At 41.5% G+C, this 20,732-nt stretch overlaps 1 protein-coding gene across 1 annotated transcript; it reads right to left on the bottom strand.

The window, feature by feature from the left end:
• Nucleotides 1–7,255: 7,255 nt before the first annotated feature.
• On the bottom strand, nt 7,256–10,289 carry HOXC11 (homeobox C11). Its single transcript, XM_023943229.2, has 2 exons — nt 9,629–10,289; nt 7,256–7,488 (listed from the first exon to the last, which is right to left on the bottom strand). Exons 1-2 carry the CDS (start codon nt 10,287–10,289, stop codon nt 7,256–7,258), a joined length of 894 nt encoding a protein of 297 aa, XP_023798997.2.
• Between the last annotated feature and the right edge of the window lie 10,443 nt (nt 10,290–20,732).

The raw sequence follows: 20,732 nt of genomic DNA, 5'->3' as shown, positions 1-20,732 counted from the left end.
CAGCCCCCGCCGACCCCGCTCCTTTTCCCCGCTTTAATTTCATTTTTGGGGTTTTTTTCCCTGCCCCAAAATCGCTGTTTTTTGCCGGGATTTGCCGGCGGAGGCTCCCGGGAGGATTCCAGCCGCATTCCCGTGGTTTTTGTGGAATTTTCTCGCTCCCATCTGCGGAGCAGCCGCGGCTCCGCCGCCGCCATTTTGGGGCAAAACCCGCGGAAATTCCCATTTTTCACCCCTCGGAACCCTCGGGAATCCCGGATTTCCCCCAAAAGCGCCTTCGTTTCCTCTCCCCAATTCTGAAATTATCTTTTCATATTTTTTTTGCTTTTTTTTTTTGCAATTTGGGGCTCTAATCTGACTTTTTTGGGGGTGTATTTTTATTTTTACGGCGCTGTTTTGAGGGGTTTTTAAAATATTTTTATTCTCTTTTTTAGGCGCCAATTGGGGGGCGATTTATTTGCCCGTTTATTTCTCTGTTTATTTATTATTTCTCAATTTAATTTGCTTATTTAATTCTCTAATAATTTATTTATTTCGCGCGGGTTATTTATTTAATTCTCCAATTATTTATATATTTATATTTATATATTTATATATTTATATATTTATATATTTATATATTTATATATTTATATATTTATATATCTATATATTTATATATTTATATATTTATATATTTATATTTATTAATGTATTAATATATTTATCTCCATATATTGATCTCCACGTATTTATTTACATATTTAATTCTTTAATATTTATTTTTAAATGTTTTTAATATTTACTTTAAAACATTTTTAATATTTATTTCTATTTTCTATTTCCAGGTTTGTCTATTTGTACATTTATTTATACAATAATAAATTGTTTTCTCTCTCTGCTTTGTTTATAGGTTTTATTTTCGGTTAATTATCTCTTTATTAATTAATTACCCGACGTCTCCTCTTCCTCCCCGCGGTTTTCTCCAATTTTGGGGCGTCTTTGAGCATTTTTAACGGGAAGGGGGAGCGCTCTAAAAAATCACATTTTTAACATCATTTCTCCCCAAATCCCTGATTTTCTTCCCCAAAATAATTCCCTCCCTCCTTTCCCTCTCCCCCTTTGTTTTTCCCGCTGGATTCCCGATATTCCAGCGGGAATTCTCCAGGAAATCCCAATTTCTGCGCGTTTTTACCCAAATTTTGCTCCTTCCTTCCTTCCCATTCCCGAAATTCTCGCCCAGCTCCCCAAAATCCGGGAATTCCCGCAGGGATCGTCTCGGCCTCCCAGCCCGCCTGCCAAAAAAAGACATTTTTCCCCAAAAAATTCTACTTTTCCCCAGAAAAATCAAATTTTCCCAGAAAAAGTCTCTTTTTTTCCCCCAAAAAATCCATTTTTTCCCCAGAAAAATTAGGTTTTTTTCCCAGAAAAAGCCATTTTTTTCCCCAATCCCGCGGATTTTTCCCCCAAAAAAGCGATTTTTTCCCTCCCGGCCCTGGCCGATCCCAGCTGCGGGAATGCTCCGAAATTTGGGAATTCTTTCCTTATAGATACATAAATAGATAGATAAATGAACATATAAATATATAAACAAATAGATAAAATAAAAATATATAAAAATGAAAATAAAATAGATAAAATAAAAATATATAAAAATGAAAATATATAAAAATAAAATAGATAAAATAAAAATATATAAAAATAAAAATATATAAAAATAAAATAGATATAATAAAAATATATAAAAATAAAATATATAAAAATAAAAATATATAAAAATAAAATATCTAAAAATAAAATATGTAGAAATAAAATATGTAGAAATAAAATAAAATAAAATGTAGAAATAAAATAAAATGTAGAAATAAAATAAAATAAAATAAAATAAAATAAAATAAAATAAAATAAAATAAAATAAAATAAAATAAAATAAAATAAAATAAAATAAAATAAAATAAAATAAAATAAAATAAAATAAAATAAAATAAAATAAAATAAAATAAAATAAAATAAAATAAAATAAAATAAAATAAAATAAAATACATAACCGGCCAGGAATTAAAGAAATAATAATAATAAAAAAATACTGGAATCGGCTAAAATGGGGAAAAATGGGATGAGGAAGAAGCTCCCGGGGGATTTGGGGTGAGAAAAGGCGGAATTGGGGTCGGGGCGGGGCCGAAGGGGTTAAAGGTGACCTTGACTCGGCTGAAGTTCAAAGACAAAAAATTCCCGAATTTCCTCCCAAAACCACCGGGATTTGGGGGAAAAATCCGAATATTTGGGAATTTTGGGGGTTTTATTCCCCATCCCCGTTTTCCCGGGAATGCGAAACCCCAAAATGATGAAAATATCAATAAAAAATCAATGAAAATCGGTAAAAATGGATAAAAATGAATAAAAATGATTAAAAATTGATAAAAATGAATAAAAATGAACCAAATTGGAGCCGGGCCTGGGCTCCGGGAGCGGCGGGAAAAGAGCGGGAACCGGGAAAGGGCCGGGAAATGGGGAAAAAAGGGGGAAAAATGTGAAAAGTGGGGAAAAAAGGGGAAAAAAATGAGGAAAGAAAAGGAGAAAAATGGGGGGAAAGGAGGGAAAATGAGGGAAAAAGGGGGGAAATGTGAAAAAATGGGAGAAGTGAGAAAAGGGGGAGGAAAAATGGGAAAAAAGGAGAATAAATGGGAAAAAAGGAGAATAAATGGAAAAAAGAGGAGAATAAGTGAGATAAAGGAGAAAAAAGGATGGAAAATGGGAATAAAAGAGAAAAAATGAGGGAAAACGGTGGAAAAATGAGAAGAAAAGGAGAATAATGAGAAAAAGGGAGAATAAATTGTAAAAATGGGAATAAACGAGGAAAATAAAGGAGAAAAAATGGAGGAAAAATGAGGAAAAACTGGGGGAAAATGGGGGAAAATGGGGAAAAAATGGGGGGAAAATGGGGGGAAAATGAAAATAAAAGGAAAAAATGGGGGAAAAATGGGGGAAAAAATGGAAATAAAGGGAAAAATGGGGAAAAAAGGAGAGCAGGGAGCCAAGGCCAGGGCGGGCGAGGTTTAGTGCGGAAGCGGTAATTGCCAAAATTCAGATTTTAGTGCCTCAAAGCCTTTATGGGCTTGTCTAGACTGGGGCCTTTGTCCCGCGGCTTTCCGGGCTTTTAACCCCAAAATTCACCGCGAAACGCTCGGGAAAAACGGGATTGGGGGATTTGGGGGATTTGGGGGATTTGGGGGATTTGGGGGTTTTATTTGGCTTTATTTTGGGTTGGGGTTTTTAATTTTTTAGGGATTTTTTTTTTGTTTTATTTTGGTTTTTCTGTGAATTTTTTTCCTTTTTTTTTTTTTCACGACTTTATTTGGCTTTTTAAGCTTATTTTGGGTTTTAAAAAATATTTAATTTTTTGCTTTTTATGCTTTATTTTTTGCCTTTTTTCCTCCCGTTTTTGCTTTATTTTTGCTTTCAAAAAAAATATCCATTTTTGCTTCTCTTACCTTTTTCTTCCTCTATTTTCCTTTTTTCTGCTCTTCATTTCTTCACCTTTTTTTGACCTTTTTAAAGATTTGTTTTTACTGTTTCGGGCTTTATTTTGCTCATTTCGGGCGGGTTCTTTTCCACCCCCCCAGGCCTCGAATCTGCCTCTGATCTTCGGCTTTTTATTTTCATTTTCCCCCTTCCAAAAATGGGCTGAAAAATGCAGATTTTTGCAGGTTTTGGGCCTGGCAGAAGCGGCAAAAAAGGAAAGAGAAATAAAAATAAAGAGAAATAAAGAGAAATAGAGAGAAATAAATAAAAATAGAGAGAAATAGAGAGAAATAAATAGAAATAAATAGAAATAGAGAGAAATACACAGAAATAAAGAGAAATAGAGAGAAATAGAGAGAAATAGAGAGAAATAAATAGAAATAAATAGAAATAAATAGAAATAGAGAGAAATAAAGAGAAATAAATAGAAATAAAGAGAAATAGAGAGAAATAAATAGAAATAAAGAGAAATAAATAGAAATAAAGAGAAATAATGAGAAATAAAGAGAAATAAATAGAAATAAAGAGAAATAATGAGAAATAAAGAGAAATAAAAAGAAATAAAATTACTTTTCCCCACTTTAATCAGATCCATCCCGGCCTGGTCCCTCCGAGCTCTTGCACGGAAAAATTTGGATTTAATTTGGGTTTAATTTGGGTTTAATTGCGATTTAATTGGGATTTAATTGGGATGGACGCGAACCCCGAGGATTTTTGTGGTTTTTTTCCCCTCCGGTTTTCGCTCCCATAAAATCCGAGGCCGCATCGGGGGGTTCGGGGTTGGTTTTTTGGGGTTTTTTTGGGGCTTTTGGGTTTTTTTTGGTGTTTTTCCCTCCTTTGGCAGCGCCGTGCTTTTAAGGGGAGCTGAGAATTTTACAGGAACGCGCGAATAAATGGAATAAATGGGATTTTTTCGGGCTTTTCCTCCCCTTTTATCCCCCCAAACTCCATAAAATCCCAGCGAGGCCGGAATTGGAGTTTTCGAGCTCTTTGTCCTGCCCGATCTGGGGGAAAAACAACAAAAACTGGGGGAAAAAAAACAACAAAAACTGGGAAAAAACAACAAAAAAAGTGGGAAAAAACCAACAAAAAACTCGGGAAAAACAACAAAAAAGTGGGAAAAGCCCCAAAAAGGCAGAGGAGGGTTGGCGGCTGCGGGCGGGAGTTGAACTTGTTTGGATTTCCCAGGAAAAACTTGACTTTGCATTTGGAGTTTGGGTATCCTTGACTGAGAGGGGCCGAGCTCGGGAATTGCCGGAGGATTTCCGCCGAATTCTCGGGGTTTTCATTCATTTTTATTATTTTGTTATTTGATTTTTAGCGGGGAAAGGTTCTGGAAAGGTTAAAAGTTTGAAATAAGGGAAAATGAATTAAATTGGATTAAAAGAGGTGCGGAGGGAAAAGGGGGAGGGGAGATGGGGGAGGGACCGGGAGGGGCGAAAACAGTAATAAAATAATTAATAATTAATAATCATTAATATTCATAGGAGGAATAATAATAAAATTGAATAATAATAAAATAAGAGGAAGGAGGAGGAGGAGAAGAGGGAGAAGAGGAAGAAGAAAATAAGGATAAGAAAACAGTAATAATAATAATAGTAATAATAATAATAATAATAGGAATAATAATAGGAATAATAATAGGAATAATAATAGGAATAATAATAGGAATAAGAATAGGAATAATAATAGGAATAAGAATAGGAATAGGAATAGGAATAGGAATAGGAATAGGAATAAGAATAAGAATAAGAATAAGAATAAGAATAAGAATAAGAATAAGAATAAGAATAAGAATAGAAGAAGAGGAAGAGGAAGAGGAAGACGATAAGGATGATTTTAAAAATAATAAAGATAATGAAAATTTAAAAATAGAAAATGAAAATTGAAAATAAAATAGAAAATAAAAATAGAAATAGAAATAGAAATAGAAATAGAAATAGAAATAGAAATAGAAATAGAAATAATAGAAATAATAGAAATAGAAATAGAAATAGAAATAGAAATAGAAATAGAAATAGAAATAGAAATTAAGTTAGATAATAAAAATAGGAATAAAAATAGAAATAAAAATAGAAATAAAACCAGAAATAAAAATAGGAATAAAAATAGGGATAAAAATAGAGATAAACGTAAAATAAGATTCAAATAAATAAAAATAAAATAAATAAAATTTAAAAAAAGCAGAAAGCCAAAGCAAAGCAGAGAACGCTGCTGAAAAGGAGAATCAGAGCCGCAGTAAAGCTCAGCCCGGGGTGGGATTTGGGGTGAATCCCAGGGAATCGGAGCTGGAGGAGGAAATTCCCGTTTTTCTGCGGGCTCTTGGCAGGCGCGGCCGGGAGGGAACCCCCGGCCCTTTTAAAGAGGGGAATTCCTATAAAATGGTCAAATAAAAGCCTGATGGAGAACAGCCCGAGCAAGGTCTTTATTCCGCGAATTCCCGGGGCTCGCTTTACACAAACACAGATCCCAGCTTTGGGGCTTTTTCATCCTTATTCACCTTTTTCGGGATTTTTTTGTTGTTGTTTTTTTTCCCTTTTCCTCTTCTTCTCCGCCTCCCTTTTCCCGAAAAACCGACGGAAAACAAAAACAAATCGGGATCCGAAATAAAGCCGGGTTTGTGGCCCAGCGCTCCGGCCTCGCTGGGAACGGGAATTTGGGGATTTTGCCCCAAATCCCAGCCCGGGGATGCCCGGAAATTGATTTTTGTTCTCCCCAAAGCTGCGGAATTCGGGATTTTGGCTCCTTTTCCGGGCCCTGAATTTGGGATTTGATCCAGCGGGGAGATTTGGGGGCGAATTGAAACTTTGAAATTCCCGCGTGCCTGAAGGAGAATAAAAATTAAAATTATAATAATATAATATAATAATAATAATTATACATATATATATTTATAAAAAAAAAAAGAAGTCGTGACCTGTTCGGGGTGGGGGGAAAAAAATGGGGGGAAAAAATTAAAATTAAATAAAGTCCGCGGAGTTCAAGTCCTGGAAAGTGGGAGGAAGGGGGGGGGAGGAAAAAAATGAAATAAAAATCAAATAAATAAAAAGCAAAGGAAAAATTAAAGGAAAAATTGAAGGAAAAATAAAAAATCAAATAAAAATCAAAGGAAAAATCAAAGGAAAAATTAAAGTGAAAATTAAAGCGAAAATTAAAGGAAAAATTAAAGGAAAAGTAAAAAATAAAATAAAATAATGGAATAAAAATAATAAATAAAAATAAAATAAAATAAAATAAAATAAAATAAAATAAAATAAAATAAAATAAAATAAAATAAAATAAAATAAAATAAAATAAAATAAAATAAAATAAAATAAAATAAAATAAAATAAAATAAAATAAAATAAAATAATATAAAATAAAATAAAATAATATAAAATAAAATAAAATAAAACAATATAAAATAAAATAAAATGAAATAAAATAAAATAAAATATTAAATATAAAATAAAAATAAATATAAATATAAAATATAAAATAAAATAAAAATAAAAATAAAAATAAAAATAAAAATAAAAATAAAAATAAAAATAAAAATAAAAATAAAAATAAAAATAAAAATAAAAATAAAAATAAAAATAAAATAAAATAAAATAAAATAAAAATGAAATAAAAATGAAAATAAAACTAAATAAAATTAAAAATAAAATTAAAAACAATAAAAAATCAGGGGCAAAAAGGAAAATTCTTCAACTCCGAGGTGGCCGCCGTCCCCTCCAAGGCTGCGGCGGCTGCGGGGGGGTCGGAGCGGGGAATTTCACAACAAGGGGTTCCCAGAGAAATACTGGAGTCGGTCCCGGCTGAGCTTTTTCTCCTTCATGCGGCGGTTCTGGAACCAGATCTTGACCTGGCGGTCGCTCAGGTTCAGCATCCGCGACAGCTGCAGCCGCTTCTCCTTGTTGATGTAAACGTTGAAGAAAAATTCCCGCTCCAACTCCCGGATCTGGAACTTGGAGTACGGGCAGCGCTTCTTCCTCGTCCTGGGAGCGCCTGGAAAAACCGGGATTGGCCCCGAAATAACGGGAATTCAACCCAAAATAACGGGGATTCAACCCAAAATAACGGGAATTCAACCCAAAATAAAGGGAATTAACCCTAAAATAAAGGGAATTCAGCCCAAAATAAAGGGAAATAAACCTAAAATAAAGGGAATTAACCCTAAAATAATGGGAATTCAGCCCAAAATAAAGGGAAATAAACCTCAAATAACGGGAATTCAGCCCAAAATAAAGGGAATTAACCCTAAAATAAAGGGAATTAAACCTCAAATAACGGGAATTCAGCCCAAAATAACAGGAATTCGGCCCAAAATAACGGGAATTCGGCCCAAAATAATGAGAATTAAACCTCAAATAAAGGGGATTCAGGCCAAAATAAATGGAATTAACCCTAAAATAAAGGGATTTCAGCCCAAAATAAAGGGGATTCTGCCCAAAATAAAGGGAATTCAGCCCAAATAAAGGGAATTCAGCCCAAAATAAGGGGAATTAATGGGCTGAAAGGAGAAATACTCCCGGGAGGGAGAAATGTCTTAAAATAAAGGGAATTTATCCCAAAATAAAGGGAATGAATGGCCTGGAAGGAGAAACAATCCCGGAAGGGATGAGTAGCCCGAAAAGGAATAAATATCCCAAAAAGGAATAAAGAATAAATAACCTAAATAGGAATAGTTAACCCTCAAAAGGAATAAATACCCCGAAAATGAATTAATACCCGAAAAGGAATAAATACCCTGAAATAATGAATACCCCAAAAGGAATTAATACCCAAAAAAAGGAATTAATACCCAAAAAAAGGAATTAATACCCAAAAAAAAGGAATTAATACCCCAAAAGGAACAAATACCCGGAAATGACAAACACCCCCAAAAGGACTCAAATCCCCAAAACCGAATAAATCTCCCCAAAACCCCGCGCTGGGAGGGCTCCGAGCGGATTTGGGAGGAATTTCTGCCGGGATTAAGGCGGATTTGGGGGTTTGGAGGGAAAAGCCGGGTCTGGAGCGACTTTGAGCTGGGTTTGGGAAAGGTTTGAGCTGGGTTTGAGCTGAGTCTGGGGAGGGTTTGGGAGGCTTTGAGCTGGGTTTGAGCCGGGTTTGGGGAGGATTTGGGGAGGGTTTGGGGAGGGTTTGGGAGGCTTTGAGCTGGGTTTGAGCTGGGTTTGAGCTGGGTTTGAGCCGGGTTTAGCCGAGGGAAGGGGATCAAAGGCAGAGCCGCGCTCAACTGAGCCCGGGTTAGGTCGGGATTAGAGGAACCAGAGATTCGGTTCCGCACGAGGTTTTCATTAATTCCAGCCCTCGCCACACACGCGAGGGAAGGGGAGCGGGGAAAATCCGGGAGAGGGGGATTGGGATCCTCGGAGGCAAAGAAAAAAAATCCTCAAACCAAAAAAAATCCCCCCCAAAACCGGCCCCGGTTCCCGGGACAGCAAAACAACAACAAAAATAAAAATAATCCGAAATAAACCCGGGAATCCGCCTTGGAAGGAGCCCTGGAAATCCTCCCCTGACAAAAGCCCGGCTCGGGAGGGGAGGGAGCGCCGCTTCCAGCGGGAGAATCCAGGGAAATTCTCCTTTTCTCCCCCCGTTCCGCCCGTTCCTCCCTCGGCCCCGCGCCCGCCCGGGGACAGGAGGCTCCGCAGAGCGTTTTAATTAAAAAATGATTTCCCAAACCGCAGCAAAGCGCCGGGGAAGCGGCGGGGGAAGCCCGGGCGGCCCCAGCGCGTTCTGCCCAATTGCCTTTTACCCTCGGCAACCCCGATCCTTTAAAACGCCCGTGTAAGTTCATGATCAAAGTTAATATTTGTCACTCGGCCGCGCTTTTAAAATTTCACAGACTCCGCCGAGAGAGAGAGAGCGAGAGGGAAGCGGCTTTAACATCTCCATTTTACATTTTAGCCGCTTTTCTTTTTTTTTGTTCTCCCAGCGCTTTTATTTTCTTTTTTCTTCTTTTTTTTTTTTTTTTTTTTTTTTTTTTCCGCCATCGTAAAAAGAGGAGAAGAAAGCGCTTCGGAGCTTCTAATAAAATCCTGGGAGCGCTTATAAAACCGCACATAAAAAAGCTCGGCCCGGCAAAGCCCGGCCGGGCTGGGTCCCCCCCCCCGAGCCCCGGGTTAAGCTCGGCTCAACCTACTCTGAGCGCCGCTCTTGGAGCCGTCCTTGGCTCCCGACGAGGAGGACGCCGAGGCCGAGCCGGGGTTCGTGTTCTCCTCCTCCTCCTCCTCCTCCTCCTCCTCCTCCTGCGCGTTGCCCTCCGCGCCTTTCCCCTCGTCCCCTTTGTCGGGCGCGCTCTCGGCGCCGCAGAACGCGGAGTTCTCGAAGAATCGATCGAAGCCCTGCGGCAGGACGGAGTTTTTGCCCACGCCGGGGTAGAAGGCGGGCGCGGGCGGCGCGGCGGGGCCGTGCTGGTGGTGGTGGTGATGATGATGATGGTACCCCTCGTTCTTCAGCAGCATCTCGCCCACGCCGGCGCCGGGGAGGCACTCGCGGTGCATCAGCTCCTCGGCGGAGTAACACGCCGCGTAATTTCCGCGGGGGTGCCATTTCCCCGAGGGCTCCAGCGCGTAGGGAACCTCGCGGGGCACCTGCGGCAGGTTGGGGTAGGGGTAGGAGAGCTGGCGGCCGGGGAAGGGCGGCACGGCCGGGAACTCGGGCACGTAGTAGGTGCAGCTGGGCAGGTAAAGGTTGGAGGCGCAGCCCGGCCGCTCCGCGAAGTCTCCGCCGCCGCCGCCGCCGCCCCCGCGCTCCTTGCGCGACTGCGAGCAGAAGTTGCCGAGGTTCACCGAGTTAAACATCCTGGCCCCGGCGCGCGGGGTCGGCTTTTGGAGGGGCTTTTTTTGGGGTTTTGTTTTTTTATATATAAGCCGCGCTGCTCGGGGTTGAGGGGGATTTTTTTTTTTTTTTTTCCTCCCTTCTCTCTCTCTCTCTCTTTTTTTTTTTTTTCCTCTTTTTTTTTTTTTTTTGGCGGCGGGTGGGGGGGGAGGGGAGGGGGGAAGAGAAAAGCGCGAGGGGCGGTAAAAAAAAAAAAAAATTAAAAAAAAAATAAAAAAGGGAGGGAAAAAAAAAAAGCGGCGATTTTTTTTTTTTGGGGAGAGGCGAGGATGACGCGGGCTCGGTTCAGTCGCTGCCGCTCCCCACGTGATCCCAAAGTAGGAATTGGCATTTCCCGGCCGGGAGCGCCGGAGCAGCGGGGCCGCATTTAGGTAAGAGAGAGCCCCGGAGCCTCCCGGCATCGCCTCGGCTCCGCCACAGAAAAAAAAACCGGCAGCAAAATTTGGGGGGAAATGGGGAATTTCTGAGCCTCCCTCGTGTCGCTCCCACAGCAGCACAAGCACAGAGCCCGCGGAACTCGCGGCTTTTTCCTCCTTTTCCCTCTCTCCTCCTCTCTTCTCCCATTTCTTTCTTATTTTAATTCGTTTTTCCCCCTTTTTTGCTCTTTTGGGGTTTTTTTTCCCCCTCTCTCCTCTCCCCTCTCCTCGCTCTTGTTCTTCCCATTTTTTTTTATTATTTTTTTTCCTCTTTATCCCTTTCTTGTTCTTTTGGGGTTTTTTCCCCTCTCTCCTCCTCTCTTCTCGCATTTTTTCTAATTTTTTTTTTCGCTTTGCCCCCTTTTTGCTCTTTTGGGTTTTTCCCCCTCTTCTCGCTCTTTTTCACCCAATTTTTACTTTCCTTATTTTTTTTCCCTTTTCTCGCTCTTTTCCCCCCCTTTTTCCTTTCCCCTTCCCCCTTTTTGCTCCACTTTTTCTCTCTCTTTCTCTTTTACTTTTTCTTCCCTTTTTCCCTTCTTTTTCTTCTCCCTCCCCCTTTCCTTGCTCCTTTTTTTCCCTTTCTTCCCCTTTTTCCCCTTCCCCCTCCCCGCTCCTTTTTTATTCTTTCCCTCATTTCTTCATCTTTCCCTTTTTCTCCCTTTTTATTTCCTTCCCTCTTTTTTCTCCCTTTTCCCCTTTTCTTTTTCCTTCATTTTTATTTTCCCCCTTTCCCTCTCATTTCCCCAATTTTTTTTTTCCTTTTCCTTTCTTGTCTTTCTCCCCCCTCTTTTATTCCTCCCCCTTCTTTTCCCTTTTTCCCCCCTTTTTCCCCCATTTCCTTTCCCCCCAGCGGGGTTTGGAGCCGCGCTGGAACCCCCAAATTCGCCTTTTCCTCAATATTTTAATTACTCTGATTATTCTAATTTATTATCCCGGCCCTTCCCATCCCTGGAAAAGCTTCAGGCAGCTCCATAAAATCCTCAGGAGTTTCAGGACGAACTTTTTTTTCCCCCAATAAGCGGGAATTCAGAGAAATTACAAATCCCTCCCGGCAGGGGGAATTAGCGCTAATTAACAAGCCCCTAACAAACGCTAATTACTCCTTCTCCACGTGATATTTTTATTTATTTTTTTTTTTTTATGGAATAAATTCCAGCTCGGCAGCGCCGGGAGCGCGCGAACTTTCCCAACTTTAAATCCCGAGCAGGCCCGGGGCTTTTTAATGAAATTTAAAATTAATTTTTTAAAACGAATTTGCGGCCGCGTTTTCCAACGGAAATTTAATTTTTTTTTATTATTATTATTATTTTTTAATGAATTTTGAGGCGGAACCCGCGATCCGTGCAGGGAAATAAAGGAATCCAATCCCTGCCTGCTCAATATTCCAAACTCCCCCCTTTTTTTTTTCCCCTGAAATATTTATCCCGGTATTGAATATTTCATGCGCGGGGTTTATTGGCGATCGATGGATTCCCGAATTAAAAATAAACACAATTCCGATTAAATTCTGATTAAAGTCGTTTGTCTCGCGCCTGGAATCCTCCCCCGTCCCGCTGGAATTGATCCCGAAAAATAAAAACTCCCGGAGATCCGAGCGCTGCTGGAATTGCCCAAAATTCACCAAAAGGAGGAAAAAATTCCCCGCGGGGGGAAAAGGAAAAAGGAGAAATCCTGCGGGATCGGGGCTGTCCCGCAATTCCCCGGGAAGAATTTGGGTAAAATCGGGATTTCACCTGCGCCGGGGATTCTGAGCCGGGGAACTTTCCCTGTTCTCATCTCCCGATGGAAAAATTCCCGAGAATTCCGGGTTTTTTGGGGGTTTAATTTTATTTTTTTCCGCCCTTTTTTTTTTATTTCCAGGATGCCCCTCGGGAATCTTCGCCGTCCGCTCTGGGAAAAAACAAAAAAAAAATGGGAATTTTGAACGGGATTGAAGCAAAATTGGTGGAATTGGCCAGGAATTTATCCCGGGCTGGGAATTGTTTGGAGCGGGATGAGAATTCCAGGGAAAAGCGGGAGGGAGGAGAAGGTTTTAGAGGGGAATTTGTCCCAAATCCAGCCGGAAATTTAAGGGAAAAAAGGGGGGAAAAGGGAAATCTCCGGATCTCGGCGGCCGCCGTGGGCTCGCTTCGCTCCCTGGGACAAAAAAATCCACATAAAACAACAAATCCACCCCAAATAATCGGAATTTCACCCCAAAACCACCCGGGTTTCACCCCAAAACAACAAATCCACCCCAAATAATCGGAATTTCACCCCAAAACCACCCGGGTTTCACCCCAAAACAACAAATCCACCCCAAATAATCGGAATTTTACCCCGAATAATCCGAATTTCGCCCCCGAATCACCCGAATTTCACCCCCCAAGTGAAGAATTCACCCCAAAACGGGGGGTCCCGGCTCTCCCCTCTTTAATTCCATTTATTTCGCTCCCGTCCTCGCCGCAGTTGGGATTTTTTTCCAGGGGGGGTTGCCGAATTCCTGGGAAAATGCGGGAAAACCGGGAGCAAAGCTCCCCTAATAAAATAAATAAAATAAATAAAATAAATAAAATAAATAAAATAAATAAAATAAATAAAATAAATAAAATAAATAAAATAAATAATATAAAGGAGGTGGAAAATGAAAATATCCCGGAATTCCGCGGCTGCACCGGGATAAAAAAAAAGGGGGGGAAAAGGGAATTTTTTTTTGTGGGGGAAGGAGGAAAAGCCCGAAATTCCCGAGGCAAAAAAAGAAATGAATAAAAAAATCCAGGGAATTCCAGCAGCGCTCCCCAAACGTTTGGGGAATTTTGCCTGAAAAATTCGGGTTTTTCCCGGGAATTTTTGGGGGGATTCACCGGGAATTCTCGGAGTTTGCGCCCTCCTCGCTCCGAGCTTTCCCAGCCGAATAATTCCCATTATTTTGGGGGTTTCCCCACCCTTTTCCTTTGGCTTTGTCCTCCCCATTCCCATAAAATCCCATTTTTTATAAGGGACCGGGGCGGGATGAAACCACCAACAAAAAATAATCCCGGGAATTGCGGGACCCCTCCCTGAAACATCCCAATAAAAATCGAAATAAAACCCCAAATAAAACCCAATAAAACTCAAATAAAAAAAATCCGCGACTCCGAGAGAGAATCCAGGGATTTTTTTAATTTATATTTTTTTTCCCCGTTTCCCATTCCGCTTGATTTTTTTTTTTTCTTTATTATTTTATTTTTATGGCGTTTTGGGGCAAAACTTTTAATTAAAGTGTCAGCGCCGCTTTAAGCGGGGTTTTTATGGGGCGAGATTAATCCCGAACTCCGCACTAACGATCTTCTGGGATTCTTTATGAGCGTAATTATTATTTTTTTAACCCCCCCAATTCCCCCCTCTGGAGCGTCTCCCTCCAAAACGGGAAAAAAACGGCTGAAAAATCCCATTTTTGGGGCATTTTCAGGAAAGTTCTGAGCGCGGGGGGTTCTTTGAGCTCGACCTGAAAATCCCCGAACCCCAAAAATGCCCAAAACCGCCCCAAAACCCGAGCGAGGCCCTTTGGGTCTGGGGAGAAAAGGGATTTAAAGCCGAGCCTGAGGTTTAAAACCGGGTTTTAAAGGCGAGTTTGGGGGTTTAAAGCCGGGTTTTGGGGTTTAAAGAGAGGGTTTTGGGGTTAAATTAGGGACTTTGGGGTTTCATTAGGGGGTTTGGGGTTTAAAGGCGAATTTCGGGGTTTAAAGCCGGGTTTTGGGGTTAAAAAGAGGTTTTTTGGGGTTTCATGAGGGGGTTTTGGGATATCAAAGGCGGGTTTGGGGTTTGAAGCCGGGTTTGGGGTTTTATGAGGGTTTTTTTGGGATTTATGAGGGTTTTGGGGTTTTATGAGGGTTTTTTGGGGTTTCTGTAGGGTTTGGGGGTTTAAAGGTGCGGTTTTCGGGTTTATGAGCGTTTTTGGGGTTTAAAGGCGATTTTTTTGGGTTTTATGATGTTTTTGGGGGGTTTTAAAGAGAGGTTTAGGGTTTGAAGGCGGGTTTGAGGGTTTTAAAGGCGGGTTTGGGGTTTAAAGAGGCTTTTTTTGGGATTTAAATGCGGGATTGGGGTTTTATGAGATTTTTGGGGGGTTTAAAGGCCGGTTTTTGGGGTTTAAAGGCGGATTTTTGGGGTTTATGAGGCTTTTTTGGGGTTTAAAGAGAGGTTTAGGGTTTGAAGGCGGGTTTGGGGGTTTTAAAGGCGGGTTTAGGGTTTAAAGCCGGGCTTAAGGCGGGGATTTGGCCGCTTCCTGCAGGGCCCCAGCACTTGAATTTGACCACCAGAAGTGACCGCCATAAACCGGGAATGGGCCCGGCGGCTCCGATTCCTGAAAAAAAAACGGGGGAAAAAGGAAACCGGGGGAAAAAAAAAAACCCAAAGCAATAAAATTTAAGCACCGGGAGCGCTTTAATCCCGGCTTTTCCAGCCCCAAATCCATCCCCAGCCTGGAAAAAAGGCAGGGAGAGCAGCGCTTGTGGGAACGGGGGGAATAAAGGACGTGGGGGGCTTGGAAAAAGCAGGAAAAATCGGATTTTTGGGGGCGGCTGAAAGCCCTGAGTGGATAAAATGAAATTCCCGCTCCCGGGAGGTTTTTTTCCCTCATTTTTGGGATTTTGCGGCTCCTCAGGGATGGAAAAGGAGGCGGCAGCCGCGAGTTCCAGGTGCCTTTTCCACTGCTAAGGATGGAAATTCCCATTTTTTTCCCATTTTTCCCCATTTTTCCCCATTTTTTCACCATTTTTTCAACATTTTTTCACCATTTTTTCCCCATTTTCCCATTTTTTCCCATTTTTCCCCATTTTCCCTCATTTTTTCCCATTTTTTCCCCATTTTTTCCCATTTTTTCCCATTTTTTCCCATTTTTTTCCCATTTTCCCGGCTGGGCGTTTCTCCCCAGCACAAAACAATGGAGAAATTCCCATTTTTTCCCCTTCTCCCCACCCAAAAAGAACCGGAAATTCCCGTTTTTCCCAGTTCCCGCCACCCGCCGCTTCTCCCCAGCACAAATCCATTCGAAATTCCCATTTTTTCCCCTTTTTCCCATCCAAAATTACCCCGAAATTCCCGAATTTTTTTTCCCCTATCCCAAAATTCCCACCCAAATCCAGCCGGAACCCCCCAAATTCCAACCTCGCTTTTCCCGACAAACCTCGAGCGATTCCCAGATTTTAAAAGCGATTTTAGCACCTAAAAAACCCCAACCCAAATATTGGGAATTTGGGGATTTTTCAGGGATTTTCAGGGATTTTCGGGGCCTTTGTCTTCCAAAAAAAATTCCCTTGGAAATTGTGGAATTTGGCTCGGGAAACATCCCAGGTTTATTTTGGTTTAGGTTAAGCCTAGACTTGAACTTTTCCCAATAAATCTTTTTTATTTTCCTTTTTGTTTTTTCCTCTTTTTTTTTTTTTTTTTTGTTTATTTTATTTTCTCCAATAATATTTGATTTTTTTTTTTTTTTTTCTCGCCCTGAGCCGGAGTTAAATAAATTTATTCAACCCAAAATTCGCCTCGAGAAGTTTTTTGTTGGTGTTGGAATAAAGGATTCTTTGTCCTGGATCGTGGGGTGGGGGAAAAACGGAGGAAAATATTTAAAAAATGAGATTTAAGGGTGTTTAAAGGGCCGAAAACCGTAAAAAATTATATTTAAGGGAGTTTAAAAGGGAAAAAAATATAAAAAATGGGGTGGAGCGATTTAAACGCCCCAAAAAGGAATTAAAAATCCAAGAAAAAAGAGATTTGAGCTCAGCTGAAATCTGATTTTAAGCTGAAGTTTGGCTGCTCGGCCGGGATTTGTTTTGCCTCCGCTTTTGGGGGAAAATAAAGCGATTTTAGGGCCTGAAAAGGAGCGGCGAGAGGGCGAAAAAACCGATTTTTTTTGACTAATTAATGAAAAAAAGGGGATTGAGCATTAAAAATAAAATGGAATAAATTATTTTAAAAAGAAAAGAAATAATAAAAAAATGAAAGAAATAATAAAAGCGCGAAATGAAGGAATTAAAAATGAAATCAACACTAAGAAAACCAAATAAATTATGGGAAAAAAAATTAAATATAAATAGAAAAGAAAATAAAAAACCCGGAAAACAAAAGAGGGAGAGAAGAGATCCCGGGAATTCTTTGGGAAGCGCCTGGAAAAAAAAACCGGGATCTGCCCCAAATTAAATTCGGCTGCGAGAAGGGAGGGAAAAAAAAAAAAAGAAAATAAATCCCAAAGGCTCCGAGGGGCCCGGAGAATTCAAAGGGAAAAGGGAAAAATCCTGGAGCGGCTCCAGGAACCGCGCTCAGATCTCCCGAGCGATTCCATGTGGATCCCATCAGGAGAAAAACCGGGAAGCGCCGCTCGCCCAGCGGGGCCCGGCCTGGGAAATTCGGGATCGGGATCGCCTTTTCCTCTCTTATTCCCACTTTTTCCTCATTTATTCCAAATTTTTCCTCATTTATTCCAAATTTTTCCCTATTTATTCCCACTTTTTCCCCATTTATTCCAAATTTTTCCCTATTTATTCCCACTTTTTCCTCATTTATTCCCAATTTTCCCCCATTTATTCCAAATTTCCCCCCATTTATTCCCAATTTCCCTCCATTTATTCCCACTTTTTCCACCGTTTTTCACCATTATTCTCATTTTTTTTCACCGTTTCTTCTCATTTTCCACCCTTTATTCTCTTTCCACCCATTTTTCCACCCCCCATTCCCATTTTTCCATCCTTCATTCCCATTTTTCCACCCTCCATTCCCATTTTTCCCTATTTCTCCTCAATTTTCCCCCATTTCCCTCCACTTTTCCTCATTTTTTCCTCATTTTCGCGCATCCCCGGCCTCGGCAATTCCCAATTCCAGCTCATTCCCGGTTTTTTATTGGCTTTATCCCCCCCTCCGAAATTTTGGGAATTCGGGTCCAATTCCCGGGAAATTGGGCTGGGAATGGAAGAAAGCGAAGCCTCCCCCTCCCCCCAGCCCCGATCCCGCCGCTTTTAACCCCAAAACCCCCAAAGAAACCACGCGAAATCCTTGGAAAATCCCGGTTTTCCTTTATTCTCCAGCGGTTCCTCGGGAATTCTCCGGCAGCGCCGCTAAAATGGGGAAAAAAGCGGAAAAATCGGGAACCGGGGTGGGGAAAATGGAGATTTTTTTAAATGCGGGACCCCAATTCTGGGCGGAATCGCCCCAAAGTGAAAATCGGGGAATAAAAGCGGGAATTTCCAGCGCATTCCTGGATCCCGAAAATCCCCAGGAAAGAATTCCCAAGGATTCGGCTTTTAATGGCTTTTAGATTTCCGTTATTTTTTTCCTTCAATTTTGGGGTTTCCCCCCATTTTTTCCCGCCCCGGGGTTGGATTTCCCTGGATCCCGAGGGGTTTTTTTTGGGATAAACTCCGGGAATTTGGGATCTCCCCGCATTAAATGGGAATAAAACCACCCCAAATCCTTCACGGGGGGATTTTTCCAGCCCTTAAGGGAGAAATTTTTGGGGGAAAAGAAGGAAAATTTCCCCTTTTCCATCCATCCTTGGATCCCATGGAATTCCCGGCCCTTTTTCCCAATAAAATCCGCGTTTTCCACCCCAAACCCGCCCCCAGCTCTTCCAAATCCTCTGGATTAGGGGCGGAAATCCCTTGAAAATCAGATTTTTGATTGATTTCTTTATTCCCCCGCAAAATTAAAAATTTTATTGGATTTTTCCCCCGCCCCCGTCTCATTTAAAGCGGGAAAAAAATTCCTTTTTTCCTCCTTTTTCCCCTCTTTTCTACTCTCCTCTCTCTTTTCCTTCCTTTTCTCCCATTTTTATTTAAAAAAAATGTGAATTCCTCCCCCGGGCACCTCGGTAAAAACCCGAACCTCGTTGTTTTTCCCCCGAAATCCACATTTTATTCCATTTCTCGTTGTTTTCCCCCCGTCCCGCTGAAATCCCGGGGGATTTCCAAGCAAAATTCCCCAAAATAATTCGAATTTTGGGCAAATTTCTGCCGAACCCGTTTTCTTTGGTTCTCCCACCTCCTCCGCGGGTTTAATTCGCATTTTTTTTAGGTTTTTGAGTCTCTCCAGGGGTGAAAATCGGGGGATAATTGGGATTTTTGGGGGGAAATTGGAGTTTTTTCCCATTTTTTTGCTGCCGGTGCCGAGGAGGGAAAAAAAAGGGGGGAAAAATCCCCAAAAAAGAGGAAAAAATTCCCCAAAAAAAAGGAAAAGCCCCCAAAACAAAGAACAAAAAGCGCCAGAAATGGGAATTTCCCCATTGTCCGTCTTCGGGGTCCGGCCCCACCCGGGAGGCGAAATCTGGGATAAAATTTTGGGGCAAAATCCCCCAAATTCCGCTCCCGGCCGAGCTTTGTCCCGGTCCTTTCGTTCCTGCGGGATTTGGGGAATTTTCTCCTCATTTGGGGGAATTTTAACCCCCCAGCCCCATTTTTAAACGGATTTTAAATCCCTTTTAATTCCTTTTTTCCCGGATTTCGGGGTGGGATCAGCTCGGGGGGGGGAAGGGAGGGACACGAGGAGATTTTGGGGGGAATTCTGGGGATTTTTTCCCATTTCCTCCCTGGATTTTCCTCATTTAACCCAAACCTTTTTCCCCCAAGCCAAAAATTACCCCAAAATCCGCTGAAAATCTCCTTAAAATCCAAATTATTCCGTTCCCTCCGCGCTCCCGCCGGGCTGGGCGCGACCCCAAAAATCCCAACCCCCCCAAAATCCCATTTTTCTTTTAGGATCGGAGTTTTCCCGAGGTTTTTTTTTTTTGAGGGAATTTCCCCCTTTTTCCTCCCTCCGCCCTTTTTTTTTTCCTCTCTTACCGAGCGAATTTCGTTGTTTTCGGGTTTTGAACCCTAATTGGGATTTTCCTGATGATTTTCCATCCCCTCCGCGGCGAAAATGGGGGGAAAAGAGGGAAAAAAGGGGGAAAATGGGGAAAAAACGGCGGGAAAAAGGAAAAAAAATGGATTTGGAGCCTCGTGGAGGGGAGAAAAATCGGGGAAAAATCGGAATTCGGAGGGAAAATCTTCCGTAAAATCCCCCGGGAGGGGTTTGGGGGTGCGGAAATGGGGTTTTAATTAAAATAAATGGAGAAAAGCGGGGAAAAAATGGGGGAAAATGGGAAAAAATGAGGAAAAAAGGAGTTAAAAAGGAGGAAAAAAGGAGGAAAAAAGGGAATCGGCGCAGCCCAGGCTGAGCTTAACTTGACCTTCACTTTGCCCGCCCACCCAGACGGAAAAATCCCGGCGGCTCCTCCCGCGGGCAGCGCGGAAATCCCGGGAAAAGGCGGCGGAAAGGGAGCAAAAATCGGGAAAAATGAAATTACAACAATCAGGATTTTTACAGAAGCCAGAAAGCCGCGGCTGGGGGCGAATCCCGACCCCCAAACTGCGGGAAAATGGGAATTTTATCCCATTTTTTTGTCGGGTTTGGGTCGAGCTGGAGGGGAAGGGGGAAGGGAATTTATGGAATAATTAAAATTTAGGGGTTTATCCTGCGGATTCTTCCTTTTCCCCCCCAAAAATCCGCTCTGACCCCTCAAAAAAACACCGAGATTTTCCCCCAATCCTCGTTTTTTTCCCCAAAAATTCTTCCCTAAAATCCATTTTCCCCCTAAAACGACAACAAAGCCCCGCTGGAAAACATCGGGAATTTTTTGACTCCTTTTAGGCCAAAAAAAAAGGAGAAAAAAACACAAAAAAATCCCAATTTTAGAGGATTTCGTTAAATTTAAGGCGAGCGCTGGGATCGATGGATTTGGGGCGGGAAAAAAAAAAGGGGGAAAAAGGGAAAAATGTGGAAATTCCGGGATTTTAGGGAGGAGCAGATGTTTTATTTCAGCGGCGCCCCATAAAGAGAATTTCGGAGCCATAAAAAAACTCCCCGGCCCCAAAGGCGGGGGGGACGCGCGGGATAAATCCCAATAAAATCGGGATTGGGATGGGCCCGGAAAAGCGGGAATTCGGGAATTCGGGGGTTCGGGGGTTCGGGAATTCGGGAATTTGGGGGTTCGGGAATTCGGGA

Source organism: Cyanistes caeruleus, chromosome 32, assembly GCF_971803275.1.
Source record: "Cyanistes caeruleus chromosome 32, bCyaCae1.hap1.1, whole genome shotgun sequence".
Lineage (NCBI taxonomy): Eukaryota > Metazoa > Chordata > Aves > Passeriformes > Paridae > Cyanistes > Cyanistes caeruleus.
Note: the sequence above shows the minus strand (reverse complement) of the source record. Positions and strands in the feature narration are given on the sequence as shown.

What these genes read in the sequence shown, in the direction of transcription:
- HOXC11 (XM_023943229.2), bottom strand. Translation starts at nt 10,289, where the DNA reads ATGTTTAACTCGGTGAACCTCGGCAACTTCTGCTCGCAGTCGCGCAAG. An exon ending in CTCCAAGAGCGGCGCTCAGA is followed by an intron (nt 7,489 to 9,628) that starts GTAGGTTGAGCC and finishes CGGTTTTTCCAG; the next exon opens with GCGCTCCCAGGACGAGGAAG.